This window comes from Chiloscyllium plagiosum, unplaced genomic scaffold (genome assembly GCF_037043375.1).
Source record: "Chiloscyllium plagiosum isolate Xiang-an unplaced genomic scaffold, Cpla_swu_hap1 HiC_scaffold_25, whole genome shotgun sequence".
NCBI classification, from domain to species: domain Eukaryota; kingdom Metazoa; phylum Chordata; class Chondrichthyes; order Orectolobiformes; family Hemiscylliidae; genus Chiloscyllium; species Chiloscyllium plagiosum.
In genome coordinates, this window is record NW_028270163.1 from 40,560,388 (window position 1) to 40,579,721 (window position 19,334).

The following is a 19,334-nucleotide window of genomic DNA, read 5'->3' on the forward strand; positions in this document are numbered from 1 at the left end:
CTTGAGTTCCAAGTTTTATCCCATTTCTAAATTTTGACCCTAAATCTTGGTCCTTAATAAACATGCCAATTGTTTTTGATTGAGGACGAAATATTGTCATGTTTACCTTGGATAACCTCACTGCTCCTCTTCAAGATAATGTAGGGGATCTTTTACACCATCTGAGAATAAGATTTCAGTTTAACATGCAATCTATGAGACAGCACCAGATCATTATGGTTAAGTCCTGGATGAGGCAACTTTCCGACTCAAACGTGAAAGAGCTTTCAGATGTGAATAAGAATATGGTGGCTATCAATGCAAGTATATTATAATTTTCTTAAAAAGATACCTTCACTGCTTTTCTCCATCTGCCTCTGCACTTTCTCATCCTCTGAGAAATCAAGCTCTGTCTCAACTCAAGATCCCTCTCCTCTGAGTTCACTGCCTTCTCGTCTTCCCTAAACCTCTCTTTCCACATAAACGCACCAAGCCTTATGTGTAGATGCATTCTATTTTAGACAATAAGTGCCAGAGTAGGCCATTCTGCCCTTCGAGCTAGCACCACCATTTATTATGATCATGGCTGATCATCCTCAATCAGTATCCTGTTCCTGCCTTATCCCCATATCCCTTGATTCCACTATCCTTAAGAGCTCTATCCAACTCTTTCTTGAAAGTATCAAGAGACTTGGCCTCCATAGCCTTCTGGGGCAGAGCATTCCACACACCCTCTGGGTGAAGAAGTTTCTCCTCAACTCTGTTCTAAATGGCCACCCCCTTATTTTTAAACTGTGTCCTTTGGTTCGGGACTCACCCATCAGCGGAAACATGCTTCCTGCCTCCAGAGTGTCCAATCCTATACTAATCTTATACGTCTCAATCAGATCCCCTCTCAGCCTTCTAAACTCAAGGGTATACAAGTCCAGTCGCTCCAATCTTTCAACGTAAGATAGTCCCGCCATTCCGGGAATTGACCTCGTGAACCTACACTGCACTCCCTCAATAGCCAGAATGTCTTTCCTCAAATTTGGAAACAAAAACTGCACACAATATTCCAGGTGCGGTCTCACCAGGGCCATGTACAGCTGCAGAAGAACCTCTTTGCTCCTATACTCAATTCCTCTTGTTATGAAGGCCAGAAGGCTATTAGCTTTCTTCACTGACTGCTATACCTGCATGCTTGCTTTCATTGACTGATGTACAAGAACACCTAGATTTCATTGTACCTCCCCTTTACCTAACTTGACTCCATTTAGGTAGTAATCTGCATTCCTGTTCTTGCCACCAAAATGGATAACCACACATTTATCCACATTAAACTGCATCTGCCATGCACCTGTCCACTACCTAACCTGTCCAGGTCACCCTGTAATCTCCTAACATCCTCCTCATATTTCACCCTGCCACCTAGCTTTGTATCATCAGCAAATTTGCTAATATTACTTTTAATACCATTATCTATATCATTGATGTATATTGTAAAAAGCTGTGGTCCCAGCACTGATCCCTGCGGTACCCCATTGGTCACTGCCTGCCATTCTGAAAGGGAGCCGTTTATCACTACTCTTTGTTTCCTGTCAGCCAACCAATTTTCAATCCATGTCAGTATTTTGCCCCAATACCATGTGCCCTAATTTTGCTCACTAACCTCCTATGTGGGACTTTGAGGCTTTCTGAAAGTCCAGGTACACTACATCCACTGGATGTCCCTTGTCCATCTTCAGAGTTACATCCTCAAAAAATTCCAGAAGATTAGTCAAGCATGATTTCTCCTTCATAAATCCATGCTGACTCTGACCTATCCTGTTACTGCTATCTAGATGTGTCGTAATTTCATCCTTTATAATTGACTCCAGCATCTTTCCCACCACTGAGGTCAGACTAACTGGTCTATAATTCCCTGCTTTCTCTCTCCCTCCTTTCTTAAAAAGTTGTACAACATTAGCCACCCTCCAATCTGCAGGAACTGATCCTGAATCTATAGAACATTGAAAAATGATCACCAATGCATCCTTGATTTCTGGAGCCACCCCCTTCAGTACCCTGGGATGTAGACCATCAGGTTCCGGGGATTTATCAACCTTCAGACCTAACAGTCTCTCCAACACCATTTCCTGGCAAATATAAATTCCCTTCACTTCAGTTCCTTCAGCCACTATTACCTCTGGGAGATTGCTTGTGTCTTCCCCAGTGAACACAAATCTGAAGTACCAATTCAGCTCTTCTGCCATTTCTTTGTTCCCCGTAATATATTCACCCGTTTCTGTCTTCAAGGGCCCAATTTTAGTCTTAACCATTTTTTTGCCTTGCACATACCTAAAAGCTTTTACTATCCTCCTTTATATTTTTGGCCAGTTTACCTTCGTACCTCATTTTTTCTCTGCGTATTTCCTTCTTAATAATCCTCTGTTGTTCTTCAAAAGCTTCCCAGTCCTCCGTTTTCCCACTTTGCTATGTTATACTTTTTCTCTTTTAACTTTATATATTTTGTAACTTCCCTCGTCAACCACGGCCACCCCTGCCTCCTCTTAGGATCTTTCTTCCTTTTTGGAATGAACTGATCCTGCATCTTCTGCATTATACCCAGAAATACCTGCCATTGTTGCTCCACTGCCATCCCTGCTAGGGTATTGCACCATTGAATTTTGGCCAGCTCCTTCCTCATAGCTCCATAGTTCCCCTTATTAAGCTGAAATATTGTCACTTCCGATTCTACCCTCTCCCTTTCAAACTGCAGATTAAAGCTTATTGTATTATGGTCACTACCTCCTAATGGCTCCTTCACTTCGAGGTCCCTGATCAAATTCGGTTCATTGCACAGCACCAGATCCAGAATTACCTCCTCCCTAGTAGGCTCCAGCACCAGCTGTTCTAAGAATCCATCTCGGAGGCACTCCACAAACTCCCTTTCTTGGGTCCAGTACCATCCTGATTCTCCCAGTCTACTTGCATGCTGAAATCCCCCATAACAACTGTAGTAATATCTTTGTGACAGGCCAATTTCAGCTCCTTATTTAACTTACACCCTACATCCAGACTACTGTTTGGGGGCCTGTAGATATTTTGCTCAAAAAGCACACAATCTGCAGGCAGTCAATCCATGTGACATTTTATAAATTCCTACTTTGGAAATAAAACCAGTCTGACTCAAGATTGGAATACAGACAGACTCTAACCTCACACCTTTTAATGTATTGTCTGGGCTAAGATGTGATCTTTTTTTATAAAACCTTAAGTTATCTTGGGAATGTGACTTCAAAGAAATTTTGGGAGTTACATATTAATGAATTGAAATCTGCAACCCATTCTAAAAGATAAAAGACTTATCAGCAATCTAGGTTTGTTCAAGATACCATATCAGTTGCATGACACTATGATCTTTTGCTATAAATTCTGTGTCTAATGATCCTGCCCCACTAACTACCTGACGAAGAAGCAGCACTCCAATAGCTAGTACTTCCAAATAAACCTGTTGGACTATAATCTGGTGATGTGTGATTTTTAAATATGAGAACACAGTATCTAACTGTCCAAGTATTTCTGTGTGTTGGCTAGTTGATCTGTTGAAGATTAACTCTGAGAAGTGTTCATGTCTCCTTCCACCTCACTCTCATTATCTCCATGTGTTATCTTCCAGTACTGTTACCAATTAACACACTAGCTCTTTCTTATCTTCTTCCCCACAATAATACCTATTCAACATGTTTATGTGATATAACCCATACTTTTTCCTATGATCAGGAGTATTTATCAGATAAGTCACTTTACTAACTCATGTAACTACTTCAAATGGACCGCTGAATTTTGCTTTTCAATGTTCACCTTATAAAGGTGTCAATATTTATCTCCTATTTGTAACATTGTCGTTGTTAACTATTCATCTGCTCATTCTTTCACCTTCACCTGTGAGAATTTTAAAAATTCCTGTGCTACCCTACACGCTCCTGTTTTTCCAGAAATATGGATACATAATCCAACATTGAGTACTCACCCTCCTCTATAAGGAACTTCTCTCTAATTGATTTTAATGGACCTCTAATGTTATGACCACTGGCCAATTCAAAAGGGCTAAGTCTGTTAGAGACATAACTGGTAGCAAGTAATAGGAAAGCTTATACTTTGTCCCATTTCTGTGGATATTTTTGTCAATGCAGACACGACAACATACACGAACGCTCCGCAGAACGTTGGGGACCGATTGCAACGCATCACTGCGTGATCACACAACACCAGGTTATAGTCCAGGTGCTTCCAAATAAACGTTTTGGACTATAACCTGGTGATGTGTGATTTTTAACTTTGTAACACGCCGTGATGCGTTGCATCTACCCCAAAGTGTCCAACAGATCTCCAATACCAGGCAAGTTCTGCGGCTCTTTCTAAAATCGACTTTTGTATGCCCCAGTCCAACACCGGCACCTCCACATCATGACTGCGTGTTACAGATAGCAATGGTGCAGAGTTGATTCCTGACTGAGGAAGGGTGAATTTGGCTGATACGCTCTTTCAGAACCAGAATCCCCACCCCCACACCCCCTTATCTTCACTGTAGACATAAACTAAGTTGCCACTTTGAAGACCTAAAGTTCGATTTGTGTATGTGAATGGAAAGATAAAGACTTATCAGTTTTATTTCAGCCATAACTCTGCATTGACCAATTGGACATCGGGTCCGATCAGTAAACAGGAAGTCGGTTTCTTCATCGTTGCGTCAGATGATCAGCTGGTTTTCAGGTCCTGGGATTAGATACGCTGCTTCTCTCTTCCGGGGTTGTGGAACAAGAAGTTCCCAATTCCAGTTAAACAGAAGTTTCCCCTTCAGTAAGGTCCAGCAGCCACCACACACTCTTCAGTCTGGTCATCGACTAGCTGTGCTTTGAATTGAGCAATGCAGAATGGGAGACCGACACATCGGAGAGATATCAGGTATTTGGTCATCTCCAAAATGAACATATGTAGTAACGTTGGTAAAAACAATGACTGCAGATGCTGGAAACCAGATTCTGGATTAGTGGTGCTGGAAGAGCACTCGGATGCTGCCTGAACTGCTGTGCTCTTCCAGCGCCATTAATCCAAAATATGTAGTAACGTTGGTTAGTAAAATGGTTACAATGATCAGCAAGTAAATTGCAGTTTGTATTGCTGCCACATTGATAGGTTAAAATGTGTTGAATTGTATTGATGATCAAGGCGGGAGTCTCGTTGGTGGGAATAGGAAATTTACATTTTTACTTAGGCAAGGAAGTGCAGATATTAAGCCTTAAAATGTTTGTTCTCTTAGGGCTTGTATTTATAGTTCAGTAAAGCTAAACCTTTTATTTTCAGATTAACATGTCACACTAACAGGCAGTAATTTGTACATTGCTATAGTTGGCTAATGCTGTAGTTTTATGTAATACTGAGATGCAAAACAAAACAGCGTTTTAATTCTCCTCTCCTAATGGGTGATGTCAGCCACCAGGTAGAGAATAATGCATAAATTGTTGAACAAGACATTATTATATATCTTGAATGAGATGGGTTTTTCTTTCCATGGATTGGGCCGTGATCAGTTGGTTCAGTGCATAGGAGGAACCATGATTTTCCTACTATTAATTCCCAGTTGACATCAACTTTACTTCAGCTTTCCTGTCTGCTTTCTATATTCTGTAAGTAACTTAGTCTGAAAACCTATTGATCTCAGCATTGACTATACCCGGTGTGCCAGTTCCAGAGTGTCTCAAATCAAGTGACAAGATCATAAAATCAAAAGATAAATCATGAATTGATTTTATTTCAAAATGTAAACCAAATTTAGGTTGACAGTTGGTTGATAAAGCTCAATAAAGGCTTATTCAGGGAGATCTAAGATGGCGGTCTGAAAAGTCTGCTGTGATGGCCTCTGTGCCATACCCCAGGGCACTCCCCTGTTTCGGGCACACCCACAGCTGCTGCTTCAACTCCTGTGGTGGCGCCTTTGAGTTCGGTGGAGCAGCAGCACCTATTCAGAGTTTGCAGAACTCCGTGAAAAAATGGATACAGTGCTGGAGCTAATTTCTCCCATTCTGAAAAAGCCTGAGCAGGAGATTCTTTTTGTAAAAGAGTAAAATATATTTCAATAAATGTATATATTTTTTAAAAGGCTCATTAAATCTCTAACAGGTCTGAAAATGCTGTACAAAAAAAAATTAAATTTTTACGTGTTAGACATACACCAAAATCTCAGCTTTAAAGGGATTATTGATTAAGGCAGGTTTTATGGGTGATATTATATTTTCACAGGTCTATAGTGAAAAACCGAGATGTGATATATTTTAGAGCAGGGAGCAGTTGGCAAAACCACTCATTATAGGCTAAAGGTAGGACATCTTTCTGAGCTATTACCAAGCAGAGGAATGGAAACAAAATACCTCTTCTGCTACTAACCTTTGTGACACTATCATCTACAGAACATAAACAAACACCATTTGTATTACCTCACTTTCATTGCATCCAATCTAACTTGTTTCAATTCCTTCCTCACTCTTCATAACACAGGAGGAGAAGGATTCACTCCTCAGGGACAATGCTGTACCTATGTATGTCGTGACCATGTTTCCAGGTCAGGTTTGAGGTGGTAATTGGGGTAAATTGACTGGAGTGCTAGGTTTTATCTCCCTAGTTTCATTTTACATGTAGTCAGGCAGGTGTGAGAGAATCGTACTGTGGACTGGTAGTGTCTAAAGAGAATAGATTTTTCACCGCAATTAGCTGTAATTCTGTTGGCTTCAGTTTCCCAACAATAACCACATACTGACAGTAAAATGAAGGAAAAAGGTAGGCAATAATGTTCGACAAAATGAGTTTGTCCTGATTAATCTTTTTAAATGATCTGTTTAATTTACTTCTGGAGCTCGTAAAGAAATGGTGGACTTGGTACGCCATGAAGTAGCGGAGGTACAAAACTTTGTAAAAAGTGGAAATCAGTTTTTGAAGATTACCCGATCATTCATTGCAAACTCTGTGCGAGAGGGAAAGCTGACTCAAATAAAAGGAAGAACCTACTTTAAAGAGGTATTGTTTTCACTTGTTCATGAAAGATACATAAAATGTAGATTGTGAACTTGCCTCTTCTCAAACATTTTGTATTGGTGGACAGGTTGGCTTTCTGCAACCAGCTGCCTGATTGCATGGCAGTATTTGAGCCAGCAGATAGGGCTAGGGACCCAATTCCCCAGAGCCCCTCTCACTTTCACACCATAATGTTTCTCAAACTATCAATTATGGCACACCTCCCTTTTCTTAAAACATGAACATGACAAAAGCTGAATCCCCAGACTCTTTAGCCACAGTGAGCATCTCTTCACCCTCCAGTCAGCAGTACCCTGTTCTTCATATTCCACCAAGTTGCACCTGTCCCCTAATACCCTCGATTTACATCTGATTAAAGACAGTATTCAAATAACCTAACTTGTCTACTTTGTTCAGATATTGCGATATCAGCTGCAGATTTCTCATATTTTCTGCTTTTACTGCACTTCAATTCAATTTGATTTAATACCTTTGTGTCATAAGCACTGTATATCATTCTTAACGCCTAAATGTTGTATATTAAAATGTCTATTTTTATATTTTGCAGGCAATGCATGCAATATTATTTTGTGGGCGCATTAATATTCCCCTAATTAATCCAGAAGAAATGATGGAACATCATGAATTTCAGTTATTGTCTGAAATATATCCAGATGCCTTTCAGAAATACAACTCCCATCTCCCAAAACGTCCTCCTTATGCAGTGCTACTTGGTGCAGTAAGTTCAAGTACTTCATTCAAGAAAGCAGTTAGAGAATAGAAACTAGCTATAGTCAATTAAGTTGGAGGTACTTATTTAACCCTTGCCTACCTCACACCCTGAATATTCTTATAAAGAACAAAGAAACTTTAGAGCCCATGAACAGGCCCTTCCACCCTCCAAGGCGAAGCCAATCCAAATCCAATGTCTAAACCTATCACCCAATTCCTGAGCATCTGTATCCCTCTGCTCCTCACCTACTCATGCATCTGTCCAGATGCACTTTAAATGAATCTACCGTACCTGCCTCTACTACTTCTGCTGGCAACGCATTCTAGGCACCTACCACCCTCGGTATAAAGTACTTGCCGTGTATGTTCCCTCTTAAGCTTTTCACCTCTCACCTTGAATGAATGATCTCTCATTATTTAATCCCTCACCCTGGGGGAAAAAGCTTATCTCTATCTACCCTGTCTATACCCTTCATGATTTTGTACACCTCAATCACATCCCCCCTCAATCTCCTTTTTTCTAATGAAAACAATCCTAACCTACTCAACCTTTCTTCATAATTAGCACCTCTTTTAAGTTGGTAAGGCATGATCTACCTCGTACAAAATCATGTTGCCCATTCTTTTCCAAATATAAATAGATTTTATCCCAAAGTACCTTCTCCAGGAACTTTCCCACCACTGACGTCAGGCTCACTGGTCTGTAGTTAACTGGAATATCCCTTCTTGTACAGGGGGACAACATGAGCAACATTTTCCAGTCCTCCGGCACCTCACCTGTGTTTAAGGATGCTACAAAGATATCTGTCAAGGCCCCAGGTATTTCCTCTCTTGCCTCCCTCAGCAACCTGGGATAGATCCCATTCGGTCCTGGGGATTTGTCCATCTTAATATCCTTTAGCTTACCTTACACATCTTCCCTCTTTATGTCAACGTGATCCAGAGTAAACAAACTTATATCTCTAATCTCAACATTCATCATCTCCAGTTCCTCAGTGAACACTGATATAAAGTAATCACTGAGAATCTCACCCATTTTCTCAGGTTCGACACACAGGCTTCCTTCCTTATCCTTTAGTGGACCAACCCTTTCTCTGGTTACCCTCTTGCTTCTTATATAAGAACAAAAGGCCTTGGATGTTTCCTAATTTTGCTTGCCAAAGCTATTTCATGACCCCTTTTAGCCTGCTTGATTCCTCGTTTAAGAATGGTCCTACTCTCCCAATATTCCTCCAAGACCCATTCTGTTCTTAGCTGCCTGTACCTTATGCATGCTTCCCTTTTCCTCTGGGCTTGTCGCACAATTTCTCCTGTTATCCACGGTTCACGAATCTTGCCCGTCCTATCCCTTGTATGCAACCTTACAGCAGGCCAGATCTGCCTCATTTGGTGGGTTTACAGCTGGAAGTGCACCAGAATTTTATTTCAGCAGCCAATGATATAGTGCAGAGAACAAGTCCTAGTTTTACTTGGTTAGGGGGATCAGTTAGCTCAGTTGTCTGGGTGGCTGGTTGGCCTGTTTATGATGCAGAGTGATGCCAGCAAAGCATGGGTTCAATTCCTGCACTATCTGAGTTGCCACGAAGGATTCTCCTTTCCGGCCACTCCCCTCACCTGAGGTTTGATTGCCCTGTGGTTAAACCACCACCAGTCATCTCTCCCTAATGAGAAAGCAGCCCTATGGTCTGGAAGGTCTGTGGGAACTGGGGCTACAATCTGATGCTAGATCATCAGTACTTCTTGTCCTGAGCTATTTAAATGGCCAAGATGGTGTTGGGAGGGATAGGTTGTGCTATGGGACAGGCTACGCACCCATCAGCTTGGGCAAAATCCAGTAGCCAGTTGTTAAATTTAAATGACTACTACAATCTGAGGAATGCAGCTTTATTATAACATCATCAGCTTGAAGCTACCTCACCCCTACAGTGTGTTACTCAGTCACTGACCAACCCTTTGCAGACAAACCAGAAAGAGGAAAAGAACACAAGACAATGCTGGAGAAACTCAGCAGGTCTGACTGCATCTGCGGAGAGAGAAACTGAGTTAATGTTTCAAGGCCAGTAGAGATATGACTGTTTGTTTGTCAGAACTCAGAAACCAGAAATAATGTTGGGTTGCAGTAACTTAACCATTGCCCCCTCCTACATGACGTTCTCCTGCCAATTGTGGCTGGGAGAAGTGGTTAAAATTCCAACATTTCTGTAACTTGCTTATGTGAAGGTCTATGGCATATATTACCAATATTAGGAAACTTGGGTGGAATTGTCGCCAGTTTTGAATGACAAAGGTGAGAATGGAACAAACAGATTCTTGCAGTTGAGAAGAACATGATGAATATGATGTACACTAATATCTCATTACTGCCGAATCTCAACCTCCGTTCTGTGCAGGTTGGTATTTTCCCAGGCAGCAGGGAGAAAATAGATGGTGCTATTTCCTGCATAAATCCCAGAGGCAGCTACCAGACTCTATCTTCTGTGGGAATCTAGGCCAGCAATTCACAATATCTCAGTACCTGCTCATGGGCAACCACCAACTGCACACTTCATCTGCAGCGATTGGGAGCAGCAAAGCACCAGCCCCACCACATCATTATGGCATAGATCAGATTCACTTAGAATACAGTTCAGAACTTCAGTACTGCCCTTTGGAGCTCATCAATACCTTAATTGCAATAGTGCTGCGTGCAGGGCCAGGCATCCATCTCATGTATTAGGAAGAGAGTGAATCTCAGACCACTTAGCTTCCTAATAGACATTACAAGTTAATCGTAGTCATCTCTGCAGAGCAGAATTAACCATAGGGGACCAATTAGAATGTCACTTTAGCCTGCACTTTGGAAGTTTTCAGAACAGGTCCGGGCCGAAGAAAATAATCCCTGAGTTATTAGAAGTTAATGATAATTGCAGAAACAGAAGAGACTAATGTGTCAGAGAGGATTATACAAGCTGAAGGAATGTGTCAGAAATAAATGAACTGTTACTTATTGGTTCCTTTTCAGCAATCGTTTGTATTGACTTGATGCTCATTCTTTAGCTGATATCTCTTCACAAAACTGTTTAACGGTTTCGTGAAGAGATATCAGCTAAAGAATTAGCATCAAGTAAATGCAAAAGATTGCTGAAAAGAAACCAATTACAGCCTTGCAAACAGAACAAGGAACTTTAAAAGTAGAAACAGAGTGACCCTAACTGAGTTTTGTGTCCGCGAGGCTGTTGTTGATGTTGCTATTTGTAATAAGACCATTTCAAATCATTCTTATATTGTGTTAAATAGCTTGTTTTGTTTCTCGTTTTGTGCGTAAAGAGATTTGATGTTCTTTTGTTAATTGTATTAGTAGCTTTGTGTGAATATGACTGACCACCACAATAACTAATCAAGAAAACATAAAATTCATGGTCCATCAAACCAGATTTCACACTGGTAAAAGACTTATCCAGTATTATCATAACATATTCCTGCCAGTGGGACTTTGCTCTGTACAACCTATTGTGTTTGTCTACAGGTGACTGTATTTCGAAAGTAATCTGTTGATCTTGAAGGGCTTTAGATTGTCCTAATGACATGAATGATACTATACACTTCTTTAATGATTGGTATACATTTGTTTTTCAGGTTGTTGAAATCATAGGAACTGACATTAATGAAGTTTTGAAATGTCTAACAGATCTAAATCGTGACATGCTTGTGGAATTTACTGGCAACAATTGCAACAAATTGGGAAACATCTTTATATCAGAAGTTATCAGCTGCTGCTATCTTTGGGATGTTACTACCAGAGAAAAAACAGACAATTATTTTGGTGCTGTAGTGTCAGTTAGAGGAAGGCAACAGAAAGAAATAATGTTTGATATATTGTGCTGTCAAACATGGCACCTGTATATTAGCTTGGCAGTATGTATCTCCAAAAAGTTTAATAAAATATCATTAAGGTTTCCACCTGAACTTCAAATTGAAGTTGTAGATACAATCCATAGCGGTCAGTATGATCTCCCATCTGGGGTTCAGATATGCAACTCACTTGAAAGTTCACCTTATAAGTTATGCTTTGATATATATATCAATAATAATTCAAACTTTGAATTTGACATCAGTGCTAAGTGTGAAGCTCTAAGCCAGCTTTTATATGCTAACCGGCAAATTGCTGAGAAATTAGAATTCTTAGACACAAGCATTTTAATGAATTCCACAAAGCTGACTAATTATAAACGACTTAAAAACAATCTCAAATTATTAGAATTTAATGTTGGACAACATTTGCAATTTTATGATCCAAATGAATAGCGATTGCTAGAGAGATTCCAATACTGAAAGCAAATTATACCAAATAGTTTGTCATTAACAGACTTATGAGAAATAAAGCTGATATATCTGTGGAGTTTTACACTTTCATCTGTAAGATACAATGTGTTGGATAGAAAATTAGTGAGGGACTTTAAAGAGGAGTCTGAGTCCCCTGTTTGGCAGCACAAATTGTTTGCTTCTCTATTGCCAAATGTATCAAAGGATGTCTGCCCAGATATACACTGCACATCCTGCAGGGAGGCAATTTAGTATATAGTCATAGAAATGTACAGCATGGAAACAGACCCTTCAGTCCAGCCCGTCCATACCCACCAGATATCCCAACCCAATCTAGTCCCACCTGCCAGCATCCGGTCCATATCCCTCCAAACCTTTCCTATTCATATACCCATCCAAATGCCTCTTAAATGTTGCAATTGTACCAGCCTCCACCACTTCCTCTGGCAGCTCATTCCATACACGTACCACACTCTGTGTGAAAACGTTGCCCCGTAGGTCTACTTTATATCTTTCCCCTCTCACCCTAAACCTATGCCCTCTAGTTCTGGACTCCCTGCCCCCAAGGAAAAGACTTTGCCTATTTACCCTATCCATGCCCCTCATAATTTTGTTGAGCACAGATTTAACTTTGTTTTTAAAACTGTCAAAACACTTCTAGCCTGGGATTGTGATGTGGCATACAAAACATCTATTTTTATCTTTTAAGTGAAATGTATAAATTTTGAATGTTGGCTCCTTTAAAAATGCATTGAACAATAACTGGTATAAAACAATTTGTTCAGATTTCAGGATGTAATACAGCTTTAAGATCTATTATGTTTTTCTTTCACACTGATTTGTGAAACTTTGTGAAATTAAATCATTTCAGCTTTATATTCTGATGTGTCTCTGGCATTATTCAATTCATTTCCATTCAGCAAAGAGTTTAACCTACACTATTTGCATTTTACAACTATCAAAACATTTCCAGTTTGTAGAAGTATTTGTTGGATGAGAAGTTTCAAGATCATTTTTTTCCCCTCAGTATTGAGTGTTTGGTTACAACAAGAATCTGGTTTCTCAAATGATCAGAGCCATAAAATGTTCGAAGATATTGATTACACTGGCTGGTGGAAACAATGGATATTTGTAAAAAAAAATGTTCAAGACCCATCAGAAACCATCTTCCAAAATTTAATGTTCTTTTAGCTATAGATGTGGAGGTGCTGGTGTTGGACTAGGGTGGACAAAGTCAAAAATCATACAACACCATGTTATAGTCCAATAGGTCATTCCTGATGAAGGGATTTTGCCAGAAACGTCAATTCTCCTGCTCCTGGGATGCTGCCTGACCTGCTGTGCTTCCACACTCTTGACTCTGATCTCCAGCCTCTGCAGTTCTCACTTTCACCTTATTTGAAAAATAAACCTGTTGGACTAAATGTGGTGTCGTGCGATTTTTTTTGACTTTTGTTGTACAATCATAGAGATATACAGCATGGAAATGGACCTTTCGGTCCAACTTGTCTATGCCGACTAGATTTCCTAAATAATTCTTGACTCGTTTGCCAGCATTTGGCCCATATCCCTCTGAACCATTCCTATTCATGTACCCATCTAGATGCCTTTTAAATGCTGTAATAGTACCAGCCTCCCTCTGCTTGAAAAAGTTGCCCCTTCGGTCCCTTTTAAATCTTTCCCCCCCTCATCGTAAACCTATGTCTCTATCTTTGTACTCTCCTATTCTGGGAAAATGACCTTGACTAGTTACCCTATGCCTGCCCCTCATGATTTTATAAACTTATATAGCCGCCCCTCAGCCTCCAATGCTCCAGGGAAAACAGCCACAGCCTATTCCGTCTCTTCCTATAACTCAAACCCTGTAAACATAGCAACATCTTTGTAAACCTTTTCTGAACCTTTTCAAGTTTCACAACATCCTACCTCTCACAGCGAGACTGCAATTGAATGCAGTATTCCAAAAGTGGCGGAATCAATGTCTTGTGGAGCAGCAATATGATCTCCAAAGTCCTGTACTCAAGGCACTTCCAATAAAGGCAAGCCTACCAAACACCTTTATCACTGTCCTGTCTACCTGCAACTCTGCTTTCAAGGAACTATGATCCTGCACACCAAGGTCTCTTCATTTGAATGTCATCAGGACATTCCCATTAAGTGTATTAAGTCCTGCCCTGATTTGTCTTATCAAAATGCAGCACCTCACATTTATTTAAATTAAACTCCATTGGCGACTCCCCACCCATTAGCTCAACTGATCAAGGTACTTTTCTACTCTGAGGTAACCTTCTTTGCTATCAACTGCACCAACAATCTGATGTTATCTGCAAACTTATTAACTGTACCTCCTATGTTCACATCCAACTAATTTATATAAATGACAAAAAGCAGTGGACCCTGCACACCACTGGTCACAGGCTTCCAGTCTGAAAAGTAACCCTCCACCACCATCACCCTCTATCTTCTACCTTTGAGCCAGTTCTGCATCCAAATGGCTAGTTCTCCCTGTATTCTATGTGTAAAATGTTTTTTTTAATTTCAAAAATGAACTTTATTCATAAAATTATTTGGGTCTCTTTACAACTGGTCATGCCATTCTTGTGCACACATTACATTACTTTACATACAGACATCAAAATTTATTTTTCCTATATACAAGCCTGTACATTTACTATCCAGCTCTTCTGCTGAGGCGTCAGCGGAGCCCAAATGACTGGATGGGCTGCCTGTTCTTCTTAAGCAGGCAAATGTTACACGGTGGTCTTTCCCCACCACGCCTTGGCGGCAGCTGCCGCAAACTTCAGTGCGTCCTTCAACACGTAGTCCTGGACCTTGGAATGTGCCAGTCTGCAACACTCAGTCGGGGTCAACTCCTTCAGCTGGAAGATCAACAGGTTTCGGACCGCCCAGAGAGCGTCCTTCACCGAGTTGATGATCCTCCAGGCACAGTTGATGTTCGTCTCGGTGTGATTCCCGGGAAACAGACCGTAGGGCACGGAGTCTTGTGGAACGGCACTGCATTCCTCTCCAGACTTTTCTGTGTAGGCACATTCCAGAAGGAGATGGAAATGTGTTGCTGGAAAAGCGCAGCAGGTCAGGCAGCATCTAGGGAACAGGAGAATCGACGTTTCGGGCATTAGCCCTTCTTCAGGCTAATGCCCGAAACGTCGATTCTCCTGTTCCCTAGATGCTACCTGACCTGCTGCGCTTTTCCAGCAACACATTTCCATCTCTGATCTCCAGCATCTGCAGACCTCACTTTCTCCTCACACATTCCAGAAGGAGGTGTGTGACAGTACCGTTTCCACCCCCCCCCCCCCCCCCCCGCAGCTGCTTCGAGGGCAGCGTGCGGTGCGGCAGAGAGTCCGGGCGTGCATAAAGGATCTCACAGGCAGAGCCCTTCTCACCACCAGCCAAGCCATGTCTTGGTGCATGTTGGAAAGTTCTGGCGATGAGGCATTCTGCCAAATGACTTTGACAGTCTGCTCAGGGAACCGCTCGGTAGGACCTGCCCTCTCCCTTTCCCAAAGGGTCTCAAGGACACTACGTGCTGACCACTTCCTAATGGACTTGTGGTCAAAGGTGTTTTTCTTCATAAACTTCTCCACGAAGGACAGGTGATACGGAACGGTCCAACTACTCGGAGCGTTCTGCGGCAGCGAGGCCAGGCCCATCCTTTGCAACACCGGGGACAGGTAGAACCTCAGTACGTAGTGACACGTGGTGTTTGCGTACCGGGGATCCACGCACAGCTTGATGCAGCCACACACAACGGTGGCCATCAGGGTGAAGGTGGCATTGCGTGTGTTTTTTCCCCCGTTGCCCAGATCTTTACACATCAAGTCCCTTCAGACCTGGTCCATCTTTGATCTCCATATAAATTGGAAGATGGCCCGGGTGTCTGCAGCAGCACAGGTTCTGGGAATAGGCCAGACCTGTGCCACATATAACAGCAATGACAGTGCCTCACACCTGATGACCAGGTTTTTTCCCATGATGGAGAGCGACCGTAGCTTCCATCTGCCCAGTTTCTGCCTCACTTTGCTGATACACTCCTCCCAAGACTTGGCACATGCCCCAGCCCTCTCGAACCAAATACCCAGCACCTTCAGGTGGTCGGTCCTGACGGTGAACAGGATGGAGGATTGGTCGGTCCAGTTCCCGAAGAGCATGGCCTCGCTCTTGTCTCGGTTTACCTTGGCCCCCGAGGCCCGTTTGAACTGGTCACATATGCACATGAATCTGTGCACGGATAGTAGATCCGAGCAAAAAAACGGCGATGTCATCCATGTACAGGGAGGCCTTGACCTGCAGGCCCCCACTGCCGGGAGTAGTCACCCCTCTCAGACTCGCATCCTTCCTGATGGACTCGCAAATGGCTCTATGCAGCACACAAACAAGGCAGGAGAAAGAGGGCAGCCCTGCCTGACTCCAGATCTGACTGGGAAGCTATCTGATTCCCACCCATTGATTGAAACTGCACTGACAATGTTGGTGTGGAGCAGTCTGATCCAATTGCAGATTCCCTCCCCAAAGCCTATTTTGGAGAGAACATCTCTCATATACCTGTGTGATATCCTGTCAAAGGCTTTTTCCTGGTCTAGGCTGATCAGGCAGGTATCCAACCCTCTGTCCTGCATGTAGGCGATCGTATCCCTGAGGAGTGCGAGACTCTCAGCGATCTTCCTGCCCGGTACAGCACAGGTTTGGTCAGGGTGAATCACCGACCCCAGAGCAGACCTGACCCGGTTGGCAATAACCTTTGACAGAATTTTGTAATCTGCATTCAACAGTGAGATTGGTCTCCAATTTCTGAGTTCCTCTCTCTCCCCCTCCCGCTTGTAGATGAGGGTGATGATGCCTTTCCTCATGGAGTTAAAAATCACACAACACCAGGTTATAGTCCAACAGGTTTAATTGGAAGCACACTAGCTTTCGGAGCGACGCTCCTTCATCTGGTGATAGTCATGGGGGGAATCACTCATGGTACCTGCCCGAAGCATACTGACATATACCTCCAGCAGGTCCTGGCCAATCAAGTCCCACAGAGCAGGAATTGAGCTCGACCGGTAAGCCGTCGCTTCCAGGAGTTTTATTCTTTTTGAAGGACTCGAGGGCCTTGGTCAGCTCGTCCAGAGATAGCGGCTGGTCCAGCCTCTCCTGTGCTCTGACGTATAAGACCTCCATGATAGAGGACAGGGAACCTTTTCAAATGCCTCATTGACATCCATACAGATCACATCCACCACTCTGGCTTCATCAATCCTCTTGGTTACTTCTTCAAAAAAACTCAGTCAAGTTAGTGAGACACGAGTTCATCAAACTCAATGTAAATAAATTGCATGCAAAGGGAATTCCATTCAAGTGTTTTTATTTCAAAATGTGTGTACATTTAGTGTGAACATAATCTCAGTTTTGCATATAAATGACTATGTCATTTCCTATTGGCACTTAATGAGGTTCACATTATATATAACTCAGTCATATCTCCAGGTTAATTAATGAGAGGAATTAAAGTGAAAATTATTGACAGATACATCAAAGATTGCTCACATTTAAAACTATTGGATGGTGGGGGGTTTAGTTAGCTAAGTTGGCTGGGGCATGGTTTAGAATAATACCAGCAATGTGGGTTTGATTTCTATTCTGGTACGATCCTGGGACCTACTTCCCCTTCCCTTGAGAGTGGATGAGAATCACAAGTTAAAAATATCCCAATGTTCAATAGCCTCTGCATTAAAAAATGCTTCTCCTAACCTCATTCCTAAATGGCTTGCCTCTGATACTGTATGCCCTGGTTCCAGAAGCTTCCTGCTCGCACCTCCCAACCAGCCAAGATAAACAAGCTTCCTGTATATCAGCTCTGCATTATCAGCTCTGAAGTGCAGTCGTCACTTTCTCCTCGAAGCTTCCTGTATATACCTTGTTCATCCTTCTAATTATCTTGTAAATTTCTTTGCAATCTCCTCTAATTCTTCTAAACTCTATAGAACACAGGCCTAGTGTCCTGAATCTCTCCTCAAATGTTAGTCCTGTCATCACAGGAATTCGTCTGGTGCACCTCCACTGAGCTCTGAAATGAAGTAACTATAGTCACCTTAGGCAAGGGAAAGAAAACTGCTCACAATACTCCAGTTGCAGGCTGACACACATGAAATGGAGACATGTCATAGTGATTTTAAAGCAATTAGTGGCAATATTTTTAATGTATTTTCTGCTGTAGTTCCTGGCAATTACTGGCATTTCATCAGTCTATTTTCTTTATTTACTTCTGAGTTTCACTTTTTTTTGTCATGAGAAGGAGTTTGAACTCCCTGATGGCTGAATGGACAATTTCAAGAGTGGATCATTGAGCAGTTGGGGAAGAGATGGGTGATTGGCCATTTTAATGGTGGGAGGTCATGATTAGGCCACTTGTGAAATGTTGCCTGCAATTCTGGTCTCCTTCCTATCGGAAGAATGTTGTGAAACTTGGAAAGGTTTAGAAAAGATTTACAAGGATGTTGCCAGGGTTGGAGGGTTTGACTATATGGAGAGGCTAAATAGACTGGGGCTGTTTTCCCTGGAGCATCAGAGGCTGAGGGGTCACCTTGTAGATATTCATACAACCACGAGGGGCATGGATAAAATAAATAGGCAAGGTCTTTTCCCTGGGATACAGGAGTCCAGATTTGAGATCATAGTCTTAAGGTGAGAGGAGAAAATTTAAAGGGACATAAGGGGCAACTTTTTCACACAGAAAGTGGTGCGTGTATGGAATGAGCTGCCAGAGGACGTGGTGGAGGTTGGTACAATTACAATATTTTAAAGGCATCTGGATAGGTATATGAATATTAAGGGTTTAGAGGAATATAGAGATGGAAATGTGTTGCTGAAAAAGCGCAGCAGGTCAGGCAGCATCTAAGGAACAGGAGAATCGACGTTTCGGGCATTAGCCCTTCTTCAGGAATGAGGAAAGTTGGTCCAGCAGGCTAAGATAAAAGATAGGGAGGAGGGACTTGGGGGAGGGGCGTCGGAAATGTGATAGGTGGAAAGAGGTCAAGGTGAGGGTGATAGGTCAGGGGCGGAGAGGTCGGGAAGAAGATTGCAGGTTAGGAAGGCGGTGCTGAATTTGATGGATTTGACTGAGACAGGCTGGGGGGAGGGGAAATGAGGAAACTGGTGAAATCCGAGTTCATCCCTTGTGGTTGGAGGGTTCCTAGCCGGAAGATGAGGCGTTCTTCCTCCAACTGTCGTTTCGCTGTGGTCTGACGATGGAGGAGTCCAAAGACCTGCATATCCTTGGTGGA

General features: G+C 42.3%; 2 protein-coding genes across 4 annotated transcripts in view; one reads left to right on the top strand and one right to left on the bottom strand.

The window, feature by feature from the left end:
• The window catches only part of LOC122562199 (uncharacterized), a 59,923-nt gene that overhangs the window by 10,998 nt on the left and 29,591 nt on the right, over positions 1–19,334 (bottom strand). The gene's annotated exons all lie outside the window — the stretch shown is intronic.
• On the top strand, positions 4,703–12,921 carry LOC122547215 (uncharacterized). Of its 3 annotated transcripts, XM_088000642.1 has the most exons (5): positions 4,703–4,908; positions 6,854–7,014; positions 7,580–7,750; positions 8,478–8,562; positions 11,359–11,499. In XM_088000642.1, exons 1-5 carry the CDS (start codon positions 4,878–4,880, stop codon positions 11,364–11,366), a joined length of 456 nt encoding a protein of 151 aa, XP_087856768.1. In that variant the 5' UTR covers positions 4,703–4,877; the 3' UTR covers positions 11,367–11,499. The 3 variants fall into 3 exon arrangements, with proteins under 3 accessions (XP_087856768.1, XP_043541783.2, XP_043541782.2); XM_043685847.2 differs by lacking the exon at positions 8,478–8,562 and having other exon boundaries at positions 4,725–4,908; positions 11,359–12,921; XM_043685848.2 differs by lacking the exons at positions 7,580–7,750; positions 8,478–8,562 and having other exon boundaries at positions 4,718–4,908; positions 11,359–12,921.

Bases quoted from the DNA above. Each gene is read 5' to 3' on its own strand.
- LOC122547215 (XM_043685847.2), top strand. From the start codon at position 4,878: ATGGGAGACCGACACATCGGAGAGATATCAG. The intron at 7,015-7,579 runs GTATTGTTTTCA...TATATTTTGCAG, and splicing joins GAAGAACCTACTTTAAAGAG to GCAATGCATGCAATATTATT. The intron at 7,751-11,358 runs GTAAGTTCAAGT...TTTGTTTTTCAG, and splicing joins ATGCAGTGCTACTTGGTGCA to GTTGTTGAAATCATAGGAAC.